The following is a 15,934-nucleotide window of genomic DNA, read 5'->3' as shown; positions in this document are numbered from 1 at the left end:
ATGACCCCAAGAACACCATCCCCACCGTCAAACACGGAGGTGGAAACTTTATGCATTGGGGGTGTTTTTCTGCTAAGGGGACAGGACAACTTCACCGCATCAAAGGGACGATGGACGGGGCCATGTACCGTCAAATCTTGGGTGAGAACCTCCTTCCCTCAGCCAGGGCATTGAAAATGGGTCGTGGATGGGTATTCCAGCATGACAATGACCCAAAACACACGGCCAAGGCAACAAAGGAGTGGCTCAAGAAGAAGCACATTAAGGTCCTGGAGTGGCCTAGCCAGTCTCCAGACCTTAATCCCATAGAAAATCTCTGAATGACTTGGAGAAGAGAAGAGGAGTGGGACAAAATCCCTCCTGAGATGTGTGCAAACCTGGTGGCCAACTACAAGAAACGTCTGACCTCCGTGATTGCCAACAAGGGTTTTGCCACCAAGTACTAAGTCATGTTTTGCAGAGGGGGTCAAATACTTATTTCCCTCATTAAAATGCAAATCAATTTATAACATTTTTGACATGCGTTTTTCAGGATTGTTGTTGTTGTTATTCTGTCTCTCACTGTTCAAATAACCCTACCATTAACATTATAGACTGATCATTTCTTTGTCAGTGGGCAAACGTACAAAATCAGCAGGGGATCAAATACTTTTCCCCCTCACTGTATACTCTTTCTATTGTATTATTGACTGTATTTTTGTTTATTTCATGTGTAACTCTGTTTGTGTCGCACTGCTTTGCTTTATCTTGGCCAGTTCGCAGTTGTAAATGAGAACTTGTTCTCAACTAGCCTACCTGGTTAAATAAAGGTGAAACAAAATAAAATAAATAACTTTACATACACAATACTAGACCAATGTGTTTGGTCTGGTATTGTTCACCTTTTGATTAAATGAAACCTTGACAATGAATTTGTACAGTATTATACAGGATCGGTGATCTTTACTGTGGAACAGAAGAGATACTGTTGACTCACTCACTCAGAGACATACTAGTGCACTGAACAACAGGACTGAGTTGGAATGACTGTACACTGAATTACTGTAATCTCTGCAGTAACCAGGTTTCCATCCAACCATTTAAATGCAGATTAATTACCTGACGCACTAAAAAGTCATGACAGAGGCTTATGGATACAGGAAATGTCCACAGATGGTGGGATCTTTTTTTTTTTTTTATGTCTGTAAGAATTAATTACGCAAGAAATAGCAGTGGAAACACCTTTATGTGCAAATGTTGATATAGAAACAGAACATACCAGTACATGGACAGGGCAGCTTTTCTTTGGTTGACATTTCATCTATTTTCATTCTAGCTTTGATAAATTTGTTTCAAGGACAGTGTGTAAGAGAAGTGGAAACCCAGAAAGGCTATAACGCCACAGTCATTTATCAATAATCAAAATCAGTGCCATTTGAGAGGTGATATTCTTTACACAAGTGAACAGACAGTCAGCATCCCAGTAGCCTGGGCCAACCATAGGCCTATATCCAGAATGATTAATATGGCCTATATCCAGAATGATTTATATAGCCTATATCCAGAATGATTTATATAGGCTATATCCAGAATGATTTATATAGCCTATATCCAGAATGATTTATATAGCCTATATACATCAATTGTCTCCAACTCAGCGGCTGGCTCAGACCCAGTTGGGTGTCCCGACTCCAGGCTCATTTCCAAGGAGACGCTTGAACAGTGTAAAATTTACATGACAAGTGATTCACGCTGGTGCACGCCAATCCAACAAGACCCTGATGATCATCATCATCATCAACACACACATTACTTGAAGTGTTACTGTCCTGAGCTCTCTTTATTGGCATTCATAGGATAATATAAAACGTACCTATTTTTGCTTCATACAAGTCAGCAGGGTGACACACACACACACACACACACCTATATACACAGATAATACAAATCAGAGACAGATATGTGGAATGTAAATGTTAAACATCAACCATGATTGAGTCCCAAATGGCACCCTATTCTCTACATAGGGCTCTGGTAAAAAAAAGAAAAAAAAAAAAGTAGTGCACTACTTAGGGAATAGGGTGTTAATTGGGATGCACTTTATGACAAAAATAAAATGGACTTGTACGCACACCCTTAATCCACCCCTCTATTACAGTGATTGGATGAGCTACAGGACTGCTAAACATTCATTAGGTGGCAGAATCGGGCCTTTATCAGGATGAAATTAATGGCTTCATATGGCTTTCCAAACAGCATCAAGCCGTCTGTTCAAAGTCATATTTCTTTGAAAGTCACATCATTTTGTTTTCCCCCTTTGCAAACAATACTAAAGTAGATTAAGTGATACATTTCCCTTTTACGTAAAATAATTTGCTTACTGCTGTTCATGTGTAAGTGATGCACACCGCATGGATTAGATGAACAGAAAATAATAAAATGTTCGTTTCATTAACAAATAACCCCAGTCTCAATGTGAACCTGGAAACATTTCAAATAACATTTCTCTTTCAGGGACACACATTAGTGACATAGTCCAGACAGATAAACATATCTCTCGTATTTCACCACATGACAGTGTAACCGTCATCACTACACATTCTAATGAGACGCCTGATTTATAGTAGTAGTCTGATGCCAGTTTGTGCCATCATGTCAACTCCTTGTCACATCAAATAGTTTGTCTTGATAGGGACAGATCTGGGACCAGGCTATAGGAGGAGGAGACGACAGATCTGGGACCAGGCTATAGGAGGAGGAGACGACAGATCTGGGACCAGGCTACTATGTTCACAACACATCACTGATTCAACATCCATCACGAGCCTCAGTGTGACTAGTCTGAAGCACCTCTCAGCCTCTAACACCACAAACTCAAATGTTATCTTTACACATATACAGCTACTGTACCTGGAATGATTCTGGTACAATTAGAGAGACAGTTTAACCACAGGAGGGACAAAACATAAACATAAGAAATATGAAGAAAGAAAAAAAACACATAGCTAATTTGCATCTGTACAGACGGACTAGCCAAATCAAAACACAGTGTACCAGTGAGTTCTCAACCTATTGGATCTCCCCCCCAAAAAACAGATCAGCCATTCAGTTACAAAGGCTACTCTGAGTGACTGAACACAACATGGCCTTTCAGTTTCCAAAAACACCCTGTAAAGAACAGGAAACTGGTGAGCAGGCAGGCCCCTTGAGTGAGTCAGGCTCGACCTCTGCCTAGGACCTCTACAAATAAATATCTATCCTGACGGAGAACGATATCTTTGGGATAAATAAGCTTTTTAGTGGGCCAAGTCCTTCTGTCTGAGGAGCACAGCTCTGCCCAGCAGAGGGAATGCCATGGGCACATCTTTTTCATTTACAAGTTCTCATTATCTCATCGGTGTTATCCCTGTAGCAAGAAAGTAAAGTTTAGCATTTGGGTTACGCAATGACGATAATCACAACAACAAAAAATGTATATACAGTACCAGTCAAAAGTTTGGACAAACCTACTCATTCCAGGATTTCTTTATTTGTACCATTTTCTACATTGTAGAATAGTGAAGACATCATAACTATGAAATAACACGTATGGAATCATGTAACCAAACTTTTTTTTTTTTTAAATAAACTTAAATCAACATACATTTTATATTTGAGATTATTCAAAGTAGTCACCCTTTGCCTTGACAGCTTTGCACACGCTTGGCATTCTCTCAACCAGCTTCATGAGATAGTCACCTGGAATGCATTTCAATTAAACAGATGTGCCTTGTTAAAAACGTATATGTGAAATTTCTTTCCTTCTTAATGTGTTTGAGCCAATTGGTTGTGTTGTGACAAGGTAGGGGGGTATACATTAGATAGCCCTATTTGGTAAAAGACCAAGTACATATTATGGCATGAACAGCTCAAATAAGCAAAGAGAAACGACAGTCCATCATTACGTTAAGACATGAAGGTCAGTCAATCTGGAAAACATCAAGAACTTTGAAAGTTTCTTCAAGTGCAGTCGCAAAAACCATCAAGTGCTATGATGAAACTGGCTCTCATGAGGACTGCCACAGGAAAGGAAGACCCAGCGTTACCTCTGCTGCAGAGGATAAGTTCATTAGTTACCAGCCTCAGAAATTGCAGCCCAAATGAATGCTTCACAGTTCAAGTAACAGACACATTTCAACATCAACTGTTCAGAGGAGACTGTGTGAATCAGGCCTTCATGGTCTAATTGCTGCAAAGAAACCACTACTAAAGGACACCAATAAGAAGAAGAGACTTGCTTGGGCCAAGAAACATGAGCAATGGACATTAGACCGGTGGAAATCTGTCCTTTGGTCTGAGTCCAAATGTGAGATTTTTGGTTTCAACCACTGTGTGAGACGCAGAGTAGGTGAACGGATGATCTCGGCATGTGTGGTTCCCACCGTGAAGCATGGAGGAGGAGGTGGTGTGACGGTGCTTTGCTGGTGACACTGTCAGTGATTTATTTAGAATTCAAGGCACACTTAACCAGCATGGCTACCACAGCATTCTGCAGCAATACGCCATCTCATCTGGCTTGCTGCTTAGTGGGACTATTATTTGTTTTTCAACAGGACAATGACCCAACACACCTCCAGGCTGCAAAAGGGCTATTTGATCAAGAAGGAGAGTGATGGAGTGTGGCATCAGATGACCTGGCCTCCACAATCACCCGACCTCAACCCAATTGAGATGGTTTGGGATGAGTTGGACCGCAGAGTGAAGGAAAAGCAGCCAACAAGTGCTCACCATATGTGGGAACTCCAAGACTGTTGGAAAAGCATTCTAGGTGAAGCTGGTTGAGAGAATGCCAAGAGTGTGCAAAGCTGACAAGGCAAAGGGTGACTACTTTGAAGAATATAAAATATATTTTGATTGGTTTAACACTTTTTTGCTTACTACATGATTCCATATGTGTTATTTCATCGTTTTGATGTCTTCACTATTATTCTACAATGTAGAAAATAGTAAAATAAAGAAAAAAAAAATTGAATGAGTTCAGACTTTTGACTGGTACTGTATATTTTCTTTTTTGAGGGGGGGGGGGCCTTCAGCAAAGTTTTCAGTCCCAGGTTTTGCTTTTAAAAATACTTTGAGGAGAAAGTTACATAGGTTTAAAAGTGCCTCCTCAGTTGTGGCTGGAAGCGCATGTATAGGAACGTAATGGCTGCAGCAGCTCCCAGGACAGCCACCAGTATTCCCAAGGAGGAGACAGAAGATTCACCGTCAAGCCTGGAACTGGTGGGACCATTCATGGCCATGGTGGGCTGTTGGGAAAGAGAGACTACTTCACTGGCAACAAAGTGACATGTTACAACACATCCGAGTGTGTTCAATAGGCACGAAAAGTGAAACGGGAAGGTAGGTACAATCTGAAAATGCTAATTTGTTTTCAATTGCAATACGCTTTGCTACAATGTTCCCTAATGAACACGACCCACCCTGCCTAAGATGTTGGTTGATTGAGAAGGTCCAGATGAGTGAAAAAGAGCCTGTGGTAGTCACACTCACCCTCTGCTGCACGCGTAGCTGCACGTCCTCTCCTGCTGACCTGAACAGCTCCACTGCAGCACTGTGTGACAGGTTCTCCAGCTTTTGCCCATTTATCTACATAAGACAAAACAGAGGAAAATAAAAATCACAGATCAAATACTAGACCTAAAGTAGACCGTACCATGATAAGTTAAATGTAGGATCTCCTTTCCAGAGATAAGACTGGAGTCTTCTGCAGTAGATGGCTAAAACCTCAAGCATAATACACATTTCCCCAGATAGACTATTTACATTTAAGTCATTTAGCAGACGCTCTTATCCAGAGCGACTTACAAATTGGTGCATTCACCTTATGATATCCAGTGGAACAACCACTTTACAAAAGTGCATCTAAATCTTTTTTTGTGGGGGGGGGGGGGGGGTTAGAAGGATTACTTTATCCTATCCCAGGTATTCCTTAAAGAGGTGGGGTTTCAGGTGTCTACGGAAGGTGGTGATTGACTCCGCTGTCCTGGCGTCGTGAGGGAGCTTGTTCCACCATAGGGGTGCCAAAGCAGCGAACAGTTTTGACTGGGCTGAGCGGGAACTGTGCTTCCTCAGAGGTAGGGGGGCCAGCAGGCCAGAGGTGGATGAGCGCAGTGCCCTCGTTTGGGTGTTTAATTGATTCATTTATTGATTCAAATATCACATTCCTCCTCCTAACCCCTCTGCTTCCCAAGCTAGTCGGCTCTCTAGCAGTTGAGCTAGTGGAGACGAGCTTATCTGCTTCCCAAAAAAAATAAAAATGAAAGTACATCTTTTTTCTTTACCGCCAATATCTTGTCTCCCTCTTGTAATCTTCCATCCAGCGCTGCTGCGCCGTTCTCTTTGATTTTTGCCACATAGATCCCACTGTCATTCAGAACATACTGCTGATCCAGACCTCCCACTATGTTAAACCCTAGACCTAGGGAGAGATAGAGAGAGATAGATAGAGCGAAAGAGAGATATAGAGCGAAAGAGATAGAGATAAATATATATATATATATAGAGAGAGGGAGGGAGAGAGTACAGTAAGTGAAAGTGAAACAGCCTACTGATAACTGTCTGGATATTCAAAGGAGGCGAGGCCATAGAGAAATATAAAGCATTCTAATTCTATGGGGAAGGCTATGTAACCATGGTAATGCAGCAAGTAGTATATGTTGGGGACAGGTCAGGAGAGGTCTGCTGATTTGAATGTTGGTATCTATGTGGTACAAAGTACAATCATATTCACTCCACAAAAAAAAGCCTATAAAATGCCCTTCCATGCAATCAGGCTTCTTGTCATGTCATAAAATAACATTGCCTAATAGCTACATCACCATAAGGGATGGAAGTGAAAGTGACTAGTCACTGGAAGTGACTGACTAGCTAAAACTTGAGAACAAAATGGTTCTGGGACAAAGACTTGCAAGCACACACATTTCAGTTTTGACAGCTAAAATACTGGTAGGAGTAGTAGCGAATACTACTTTACAGGGATCGGATTGTCACTTCTGATTAGCTGAGAAATGCTATTGGCGTTCAAAATGAATGAGTAGAGGCTATCAGTTAGCTAACATAGCTAACTAGTTGATAGCTCGATTCTCATTTGGCTCAGTAACTAGAGGTGGAAAACTCAAATATCGGTAGCGTTCAAGTTGCAGCCTATTTGCTATGACCAGATTAGATACCAAGTTGGCAAAAGTTGAATAAAGACAGCCAGCTGAGTGAGTTAGTTAGCTAGCTAGCAAGAAAGCAACAGCTTATGCGCTAGCTACCTAGTTAGCCAGGCTATCAGTTTGCAAGCTATCTAGCTAGGTAGCTGTCGGGAGTTGCGACTACAAACTATTTTCTTACCTTGTGGTCCTCTTTTCAACTGTATACCCAGCACGGTAGGCGCTGTATATTTTGCTGACCCGTTCATGATGTAAGGAAATCCGAAGGACAAGCTAAATAGCTGTTTTAGGGGGGTAGTTATGAATGTGAAGGTGAACTCATGCAGGAGTTGTGTCTCTGCTGCCCTCTGATGGACTACAACTCCACTTCCCAGACGATTCATCAATCCACTGCACTACTTATCATGACCTCTGATTGACCCAACCAGAAATGTTTCTATCGTTCATGTGCACACAGGAAACAGAGCTTTCCAAAAATGCGATGCGAGTGAAGTTTTACAAGTGAGTCATGTACTGTAGCCACCACTCCTAACACACCGACACCAGAATTACATTCATTTTCCAATGACACGCTGCGTGCTGTGTACGTTGGATTTATCTAACGTATGCGTCAAACTGTACGCGTAGACGGCTTGACAGAAATGGTAGCAGAAGGTGAATGTTGAACTTTTGTTGCACACATATCCAGATGATGCTGCGTACTATTTTGCGCGTTTACCCTGTGTCTGAAGCATAAGAAAAAGGAAAAACAGCTTCTGTCCACCAGTGGTTCTCATTCTGGGGTGTATTCACTAGGAACCAAACAGACAAAACGGTGCGGGACCCACTAGCGGTTCTGGGGGGGGGGGGGGGGGGGGGGCGGGGCAGTGCCCCCGTGACAACAATTTTGGACCCCCTTGTGGCCCCCCTAAATGTGGAGTATGAAATAATTTTTACATAACAAATTTTTGCTATCATTCTTTTTTTTTTTTTACATCCATTATTAGACAGTGGCAACGATGATGATTATGAACATGGTCTTTTGCCTGCTAATGCCTGCAACGCAGTGAAGAAAACGATATGACAACAATAACGTCTAATGTAACTGGCCCCTCTAACAGTACAACTGCCCCCCCCCCCAGTTGAAATGGTCTGGAACCGCCACCTATCTGAATTTGTCCAATTGAAACTCGTTTTCATTGCAAAACTTTTCCATTTGGAGTAAACGATTTCCATTGCAAAACGTTTTGGACTAATGATTACAACCCCGGCCTATCCACAGGGGGTATTGCTTATGAATGAATACTCATTAGAATATATCACAAGGTATAATAATCAGCGCTCAGGTTTCCCCTCGATACAGATCTAGGATCAGCTTCCCCTCCACCAATCCATTAATGGGTAAAATCCACAAACTGACCCAAGATCAGCGTCTAAACAGTTGCACATGAGCGGGTACTTCAGGCAGAGCAATGTGTGACTGCTGAAGAAGAAACCATTGATAACTAGTCATAAAATGTATCAGCTCTCTCTTCATTCTTTATTGACAAAAACTTCATTTTGAAAATAATACTTAGTCTTTGGTAACATCTACAAAGTGATACATTGATTTAGCTACTACAGTTTACATTTCATTTAGCTGTAGATCTGACTACTTAATAATATTTACGGACCTTAAATCAGCGAGACCTAGAGGATTAATACTGGAAAATGTCTAAACACATTTGTTATGATCTTAGCTAAATGAACACTAGGCCAGTCTACAGTACACAGAGGCTCTCGCTATCCTTCTATATTCTAGTCCATGTCCATTCAGCCTTGCAGACAGCATTGCAATAAAATAGTGGTTCAAAGCAAAAAAGCCACACGGATGTCCAGTCCATTGAGTACACACACAACATGCATCATAACCCTGAAAGGCTAATTTGTAATTATAGACAGTAAACAGACATACAAACAATATACAGCCTATTTTGCTGCCATCATGACAACATTGTGAAATGCTAAGGACACGTCCCCTTTGTCCTAGAGACATTTCATGCAGAATAAATATGGTTACTTTCCCTAGAACTGCCGTTAAAAGCAGATATCTCCTTCTCTGTTACATAGTCTAGTTCCTTGCCCTCATTTGTATAGATTATTACAACGTTAAATGACACAGTCAAATAATTAGATCTCTTTTACCTATAGCCTATAGGACATGCTGTGCAGGGCTTTTCACACCACTGAGCTAAACCGAGCCAAAACCGAGCCAGCCTGGTTACCCATCCGCCATAGTTTCTGGAACCATGCTGTAAAGGACAAAGTGAAAAGAAACTGTCCGAGCTAGCAGGTTGGTTTGGGTCAGCACGATAGTGTGAAAAGAGGTATGTGAGCTCCCCTCCCCCCCATCCAGATCATTGGCCACAGTGTCAGTCAGGTGAAGTGAACTGGACTACATCCCAAACGGCACCCTATTCCCTATGTAGTGCTCTACTTTTGACCGGAGCCTATACGGAATAGGGTGCCATTTGGAACTCAGACGTAGTCTCTCTCTCTCTCGTTAGATCATGCTTGGGGCCACGCTGTAGAGAGTGACATCTCCCACCACGCGCAGCAGGGTGACGTCCTCAAACCCTCCGGCTCTGTGCTCATACTCCAGACAATGGTTTCCATCCACAGCTACTTTAAACGAGTCCTCTTCCACGAGGATCTTCAGCTGCAGGGAGGGACAGTCACAACAACTCAGCAATTAAATAAACATTAGTGTTCAAACATGAATACAGAGCTTAAAAAGGTGCAATCTTTAATAGTTACTGATCTTTGTCTGAAAAAATGTATTAGAGATTGTAATTAATTTACAGTACAGATAAGTGATTATCTATAGTTGAGGTCACAGTACATCATCTATATAAGTCATGTAACTACTTTATTTGAAATGGTTGACATTCTCTACCCACATATTACACAACACCAGGAGATCTCAACCCTGCTCAATACTGTACCTCAAAACACCAGGAGACCTCAACCCTGCTCAATACTGTACCTCAAAACACCAGGAGACCTCAACCCTGCTCAATACTGTACCTCAAAACACCAGGAGACCTCAACCCTGCTCAATACTGTACCTCAAAACACCAGGAGACCTCAACCCTGCTCAATACTGTACCTCAAAACACCAGGAGACCTCAACCCTGCTCAATACTGTACCTCAAAACACCAGGAGATCTCAACCCTGCTCAATACTGTACCTCAAAACACCAGGAGACCTCAACCCTGCTCAATACTGTACCTCAAAACACCAGGAGACCTCAACCCTGCTCAATACTGTACCTCAAAACACCAGGAGACCTCAACCCTGCTCAATACTGTACCTCAAAACACCAGGAGACCTCAACCCTGCTCAATACTGTACCTCAAAACACCAGGAGACCTCAACCCTGCTCAATAGTGTACCTCAAAACACCAGGAGATCTCAACCCTGCTCAATACTGTACCTCAAAACACCAGGAGATCTCAACCCTGCTCAATACTGTACCTCAAAACACCAGGAGATCTCAACCCTGCTCAATACTGTACCTCAAAACGTTGTCCAGGAACGAAGGGGAAGCCTCCATCCCTCTCCTCTGGACCCCAACACCCATCCAGGTTGGAGTTACGGACAACCTGTTGTTCATAGAAACGAGGGTTGAGGTGGAACACAACCTCTTCATCGTCCTCCTCATCCTCCTCTTTTAAAAAATCAACATGGAACCTGGAATAAAAACAACATTTGTTTTCATTTATCATCACCAATATACACAAAGACCATGCATTTGACTATATATAAGGAGTATGAATGGATATACAGCACCTTAGGAAAGTATTTAGACCCCTTGACTTTTTCCACATTTTGGTATGTAACAGCCTTATTCTAAAACGGATTAAATTGTTTTTTCCCCATCAATCTACACACAATACCCCATAATGGCATCACAATACCCCATAATGATAAAGCAAAAACAGGTTTAGACATTTTAGCTAATTTAACAAATAAAAAAAACGGAAATATCACATTTCCATAAGTATTCAGACCATGTGGGAGAAAGGTAGACGTGCTGAGGGAAGGAAAAATAGAAATACATTAGCTAGCGAAAGAGGAGACTGGCAGCTGACCCTGAGTGGAGACAACAGGTGGCTATACATCCCCAAGTAGGAACCACGCAACGGCCAGGCAAGCTGAATGTATGGCCATGACTAAATATATGCCAAGCGTAAGCATGCAATGCATGCATTATTTTCATATCCATATGAGGAGAGTTTAGCCACCATTATGTTATAGCTAAAAGCAGATGAGGGCGTTATCCATTGGGTTGAAAGAAAATGGTGGCAAAACGCATAGGGGGTTTTACTTCATTTACATAAAGGATGGACCTATGTATTGTATATGCATAAAAGCAGAGCCGGGGCCTAAGGAAGGCAGTTGTTGTTCCGCGGACCGGCTCGGCTTTACTACTCTGTATTAAAGTCTATATTGAATTTACAAGTTCTTGTAAGAAGTGTTATTCTTAAGACTATTTTCCACGACAACCGTTGACTCAGTATTTTGTTGAAGCACCATTGGCAGCGATTACAGCCTAGAGTCTTCTTGGGTATGACGCTACAAGCTTGTCACACCTGTATTTGGGGAGTTTCTTCCATTCCATCTTCAGATCTTCTCAAGCTCTGTCAGGTTGGATGGGGAGCGTCGCTGCACAGCTATTTTAGGTCTCTCCAGAGATGTTCGATTGGGTTCAAGTCCGCACTCTGGCTGGGCCACTCAAGGACATTCAGAGACTTGTCCCGAAGCCACTCCTGCGTTGTCTTGGCAGTGTGCTTAGGTTCATTGTTCTGTTGGAAGGTGAACCTTCGCCACAGTCTGAGATCCTAAGCGCTATGGAACAGGTTTTCACCAAGGGTTTCTCTGTACTTTGCTCTGTTCATCTTTGCCTTGATCCTGACTAGTCTCCCAGTCCCTGCCACTGAAAAATATCCCCACAGCATTATGCTGCCACCACCATGCTTCACCGTAGGAATGGTGCCAGGTTTCCTCCAGACTTGACGCTTGGCATTCATGCCAAAGAGTTCAATCTTGGTTTCATCAGACCAGATAATCTTGTTTCTCATGGTCTGAGTCTTTAGGCGCCCTTTGGCAAACTCCAAGCAGGCTGTCATGTGCTTTTTACTGAGGAGTGGCTTCCGTCTGGCCACTCTACCATAAAGACATAATTGATGGAGTGCTGCAGAGATGGCTGTCCTTCTGGAAGGTTCTCCCATCTCAAAAGAGGAACTCTGGAGCTCTGTCAGAGTGACCATCGGGTTGTCTCGGAGCTCTACAGACAATTCCTTTGACCCCATGGCTTGGTTTTTGCTCCAATCAATATAATTTACCACAGGTGGACTCCAATCAAGTTGTAGAAACATCTCCAGGATGATGAATGGAAACAGGATGCATCTGAGCTCAATTTCAAGTCTCATAGCAAAGAGTCCGAATACTTATGTAAATAAGGTATCTATTTTTTTTATTTGTAATAAATTTGCAAACATTTCTAAAAACCTGTTTTCACTTTGTCATTATGGGGTATTGTGTGTAGATTGATGAGGATGTTTTTTTATTATTTTTATATTGAATCCATTTTAGAACAAAGCTATAACGTAACAAAATGTGGAAAAAGTCAAGAGGTCTGAGTACTTTCCGAAGGAACTGTACATAAAGACCATGCTTTTGACTATAGATAAAGGGTATGAATGAATGAATGAATGAATGGATGGATGAATGAACAGATAAATGAATGGATAAATGAATGGATTAATTCATGAATGGATGAATGGTGTGTGTGTGAGTACCTACCTTTCTCCTCCAACGATGGGTTCCCCTACAATGGTGATCAACAGCCTGGACATGATGCCAGCATGGAGAGGCAGTTCGTACGGCACCGGCTGAAACGGACGTTATATTTACATTACATGTCATCATCAGATGCACTACCGGAAGTGTCTCAGGAATAATACAATAACAGGTCTAAACTGTCTTATCAACATATCTAATGTAAAAGTGCACATTTAAAGATACCACAGTACTTCACCCCAATTACTGCACTGGAAAATTACCATATAAATCCAATCAATTATTATTATTATTAGTTACCACGTCCAGAGTGGTCAGTAGTGACACTAAAACGTAGCCCTCAGACCAATATACTGCCATTGCAGTTTCTAGAATATCAACAGCTTTTTTCCAGCCCTGCAGCAAATCCCTAGCCTGATCCACCATCCTGACCACTGCACTCAGTGTAAGCTGGTGAGATCGGGATGGTCAAACAAGGCTAGAAACCCTCCAAAGAGACACACTGCGTGGACAGAGACGCTGCAGGGAAGACGAGGAAAGAAATGCACCAGGAAGCAAGCAAGCAAGCGATGTGTAGTGTTTTAAAATCATGTATTTACTCACCAACATGCCTCCTGGAGCTGCTGATCCCCCATATGGTCCCATGGGACCTGGACCGAAAGAGCCAGGGTGACCGGGCTGGGGAGGGAAAACTCCACCGCCCCCAGCACTCCACGATCCAGGGGGGATTGGAGGGAAGGCCCCACCAGGGAACCCAGGGAAGGTGCCTCCTCCAGGGGGGAAGGCAGCTCCTGGACCTCCAGGCCCATACATCCCCCCACCAGGCTGGGCTCCTGGGTAAGGCACGTTGGGGTAGGGTCCTGGGGGTGCTCCAGGGCTAGTCTGGAAGGGTTCAGATGGGTACTGCATTGGGCCTCCAGGGAAATGACCGGGGGTTCCACCAGGGGGGAACTGCCCAGGGAACTGTCCAGGTGCTCCGGGCCCGGCTGGGTACTGTCCAGGTGCTCCGGGCCCGGCTGGGTACTGTCCAGGTGCTCCGGGCCCGGCAGGGTACTGTCCAGGTGCTCCGGGCCCGGCTGGGTACTGTCCAGGTACCCCTGGTCCGGGCGGGAACCCACCAGGGGCAGAGGGAGCTCCAGGATACTGCCCTGGTGCTCCTGGACCAGAAGAGAACGGTCCTTGGCTTCCAGGGAACTGCCCTGGGGCCCCTGGACCAGACTGTGGGCCCCCAGGGAATCCCCCAGGAGCAGAGGGCTGTGTTGGGGCTCCAGGAGCTGCACCAGGCCACCCTGGGTTAGTGGGCGGAGGGGCGGCTGGGTTGGGGTTACTTGCTTTCTCAGCTTGGCCCGGGACACTGTCCGCTATGGCATCTGCCAGCTGCATACCAGAAAGGGAGATTCATTGGTACCATGATCTTCACCAACACATTTACCAGTTTAAATAACGTATACATTGATGATAAACTTGATTGACAAAAATAACTAACTCACCGAGAAATCCATGTCCTGAAAGGTAATGGGGGTAAAATAAAGTTGTTAGGTCTGAAGCTTACCATAGACTAAAACTTGACATATAACAGCCTGAAGTAGCTAGTTAGCTAGCAAGCTATCACAAGCTACCTAGCTATAAGCTTTTTATTCAACTGGATGGATTACAGACTGGTTAGTGTTGCACACATGCAGAAAGCTAGAAGCTAGCGTCGTGGCTAGTGGCTCGATGTACACTTACGTAGTTAGCTAGCTAGCTGATTAGACATATTTATAATGTTCAACGATCATAGTACAATCAACACATGTTTTAAAAGTACGGTAGCTAGATTATTCAACGTTACCTCGACAAAAGAGAGACGTCTTTCAACAATTTCTAAAGTTAGATACAATAAGAATGTACCAGGTTGAGATTAAAAAAATACTGTACAAAACTCCTGAAAGGAAGTGCACAGTCTGCACACGCCTTGAATATGACGTAAACGTCCGGCGGAACCAAATGGGTGCGTTCCAGAGTCACATGCATTTTCTTGAATTGAAGCCAGTCAGCAATTGAAGATTACCGCAGAGTAAAAAAATAAATAAAATAATGAATCAAATAAGTAAATCTACCTTTTCTCCATCAACTTTATATGATTAAAAACTCAATTAGTACAATATGAAATGATGCGAAAAATATGTCAATGAAAGACTGTCAATTTGTGTGGGGCGGCATACTGTTTGTGTTCGCTGGAGATCATGTGTTTTAGTTAGCTTGGCTTCATAGTCATGGTTATCAACTGGTACCGCAGAAATGGAACCTAAATCACAGAAAATAGATGTTGTGGTGGCAGCTGCAGAGATGTACGAGATTTTACTGCAGATGAGTTAACAAGGTGTGTTGAATGATAATGTTCCGTAGTGATGTGCGGATTGATTCATAACTCGCTGTTACGCAGGGCGGGCGGGTTTAGGGTCATTAAATATTGTGTGGATGAAATGGCGGGTTGAATAGAGAGAGAACTATACCTTAAAAAAACCCATCAATGTATAATTATTGTGCATTTTATAGCATTTTATAGCCTACTTTGAGTAAAAAAAAAAACGATTTTAGGTTATCTGGCAATGGTGCATAAGCTTTAGGGCCAAACTGTAAACGCTCCAGATATGCCATTCGCCAAATGGGCAGAACAAGTTAACATCGATCCACGGACGCTAAAAGGGGCAATGTCAGAGATGAATTCAATAAGAGAAAAGCTGCGAAATGCAGAGTTGAAAATAAAGAGAAGGGAGGTCCAGAAAAGTAATGTTTGGGAAAGAGCATTAGTGAGGTCGGACATTGATGTTGGGCGATTAGGCCTGGCTTGCAGTCTGCATTCCAATTCATCCCAAAGGTGTTTGATGGGGTTGAGGTCAGGGCTCTGTGCAGGCCAGTCAAGTTCTTCCATACCGATCGCGACAAACCATTTCTG

At 43.0% G+C, this 15,934-nt stretch overlaps 2 protein-coding genes across 2 annotated transcripts; both read right to left on the bottom strand.

The window, feature by feature from the left end:
• Positions 1–1,206: 1,206 nt before the first annotated feature.
• LOC106591813 (synaptojanin-2-binding protein) lies at positions 1,207–7,697 on the bottom strand. Its single transcript, XM_014183076.3, has 4 exons — positions 7,354–7,697; positions 6,300–6,436; positions 5,509–5,604; positions 1,207–5,264 (listed from the first exon to the last, which is right to left on the bottom strand). Exons 1-4 carry the CDS (start codon positions 7,553–7,555, stop codon positions 5,112–5,114), a joined length of 588 nt encoding a protein of 195 aa, XP_014038551.1. The 5' UTR covers positions 7,556–7,697; the 3' UTR covers positions 1,207–5,111.
• A 1,562-nt stretch (positions 7,698–9,259) lies between these two features.
• Positions 9,260–14,961, bottom strand: lgals3a (lectin, galactoside binding soluble 3a). The gene is made up of 6 exons (XM_014183075.3): positions 14,828–14,961; positions 14,487–14,501; positions 13,600–14,373; positions 13,000–13,088; positions 10,710–10,884; positions 9,260–9,849 (listed from the first exon to the last, which is right to left on the bottom strand). The coding sequence occupies exons 2-6, from the start codon at positions 14,496–14,498 to the stop codon at positions 9,694–9,696; spliced, it is 1,206 nt and encodes a 401-aa protein (XP_014038550.1). The 5' UTR covers positions 14,499–14,501; positions 14,828–14,961; the 3' UTR covers positions 9,260–9,693.
• Between the last annotated feature and the right edge of the window lie 973 nt (positions 14,962–15,934).

The sequence above is a fragment of the Salmo salar genome, chromosome 09, assembly GCF_965601325.2.
Source record: "Salmo salar chromosome 09, fSalSal1, whole genome shotgun sequence".
Taxonomy (NCBI): Eukaryota; Metazoa; Chordata; class Actinopteri; order Salmoniformes; family Salmonidae; genus Salmo; species Salmo salar.
The sequence above is the reverse complement of the archived record's forward strand: the minus strand, read 5'-3'. Positions and strand labels throughout refer to the sequence as shown.

Excerpts from the sequence above, each read along its gene's own strand:
- LOC106591813 (XM_014183076.3), bottom strand. The coding sequence starts at position 7,555 with ATGAATCGTCTGGGAAGTGGAGTTGTAGTCCATCAGAGGGCAGCAGAG. Across the intron at positions 6,437-7,353 it reads GTTGAAAAGAGGACCACAAG|GTCTAGGGTTTAACATAGTG; the intron begins GTAAGAAAATAG and ends ATCTCTCCCTAG. Across the intron at positions 5,265-5,508 it reads AGCTACGCGTGCAGCAGAGG|CCCACCATGGCCATGAATGG; the intron begins GTGAGTGTGACT and ends CTTTCCCAACAG.
- lgals3a (XM_014183075.3), bottom strand. Across the intron at positions 13,089-13,599 it reads CAGCTCCAGGAGGCATGTTG|CCGGTGCCGTACGAACTGCC; the intron begins GTGAGTAAATAC and ends CGTCCGTTTCAG. Across the intron at positions 10,885-12,999 it reads CCCATCGTTGGAGGAGAAAG|GTTCCATGTTGATTTTTTAA; the intron begins GTAGGTACTCAC and ends TTTTTATTCCAG.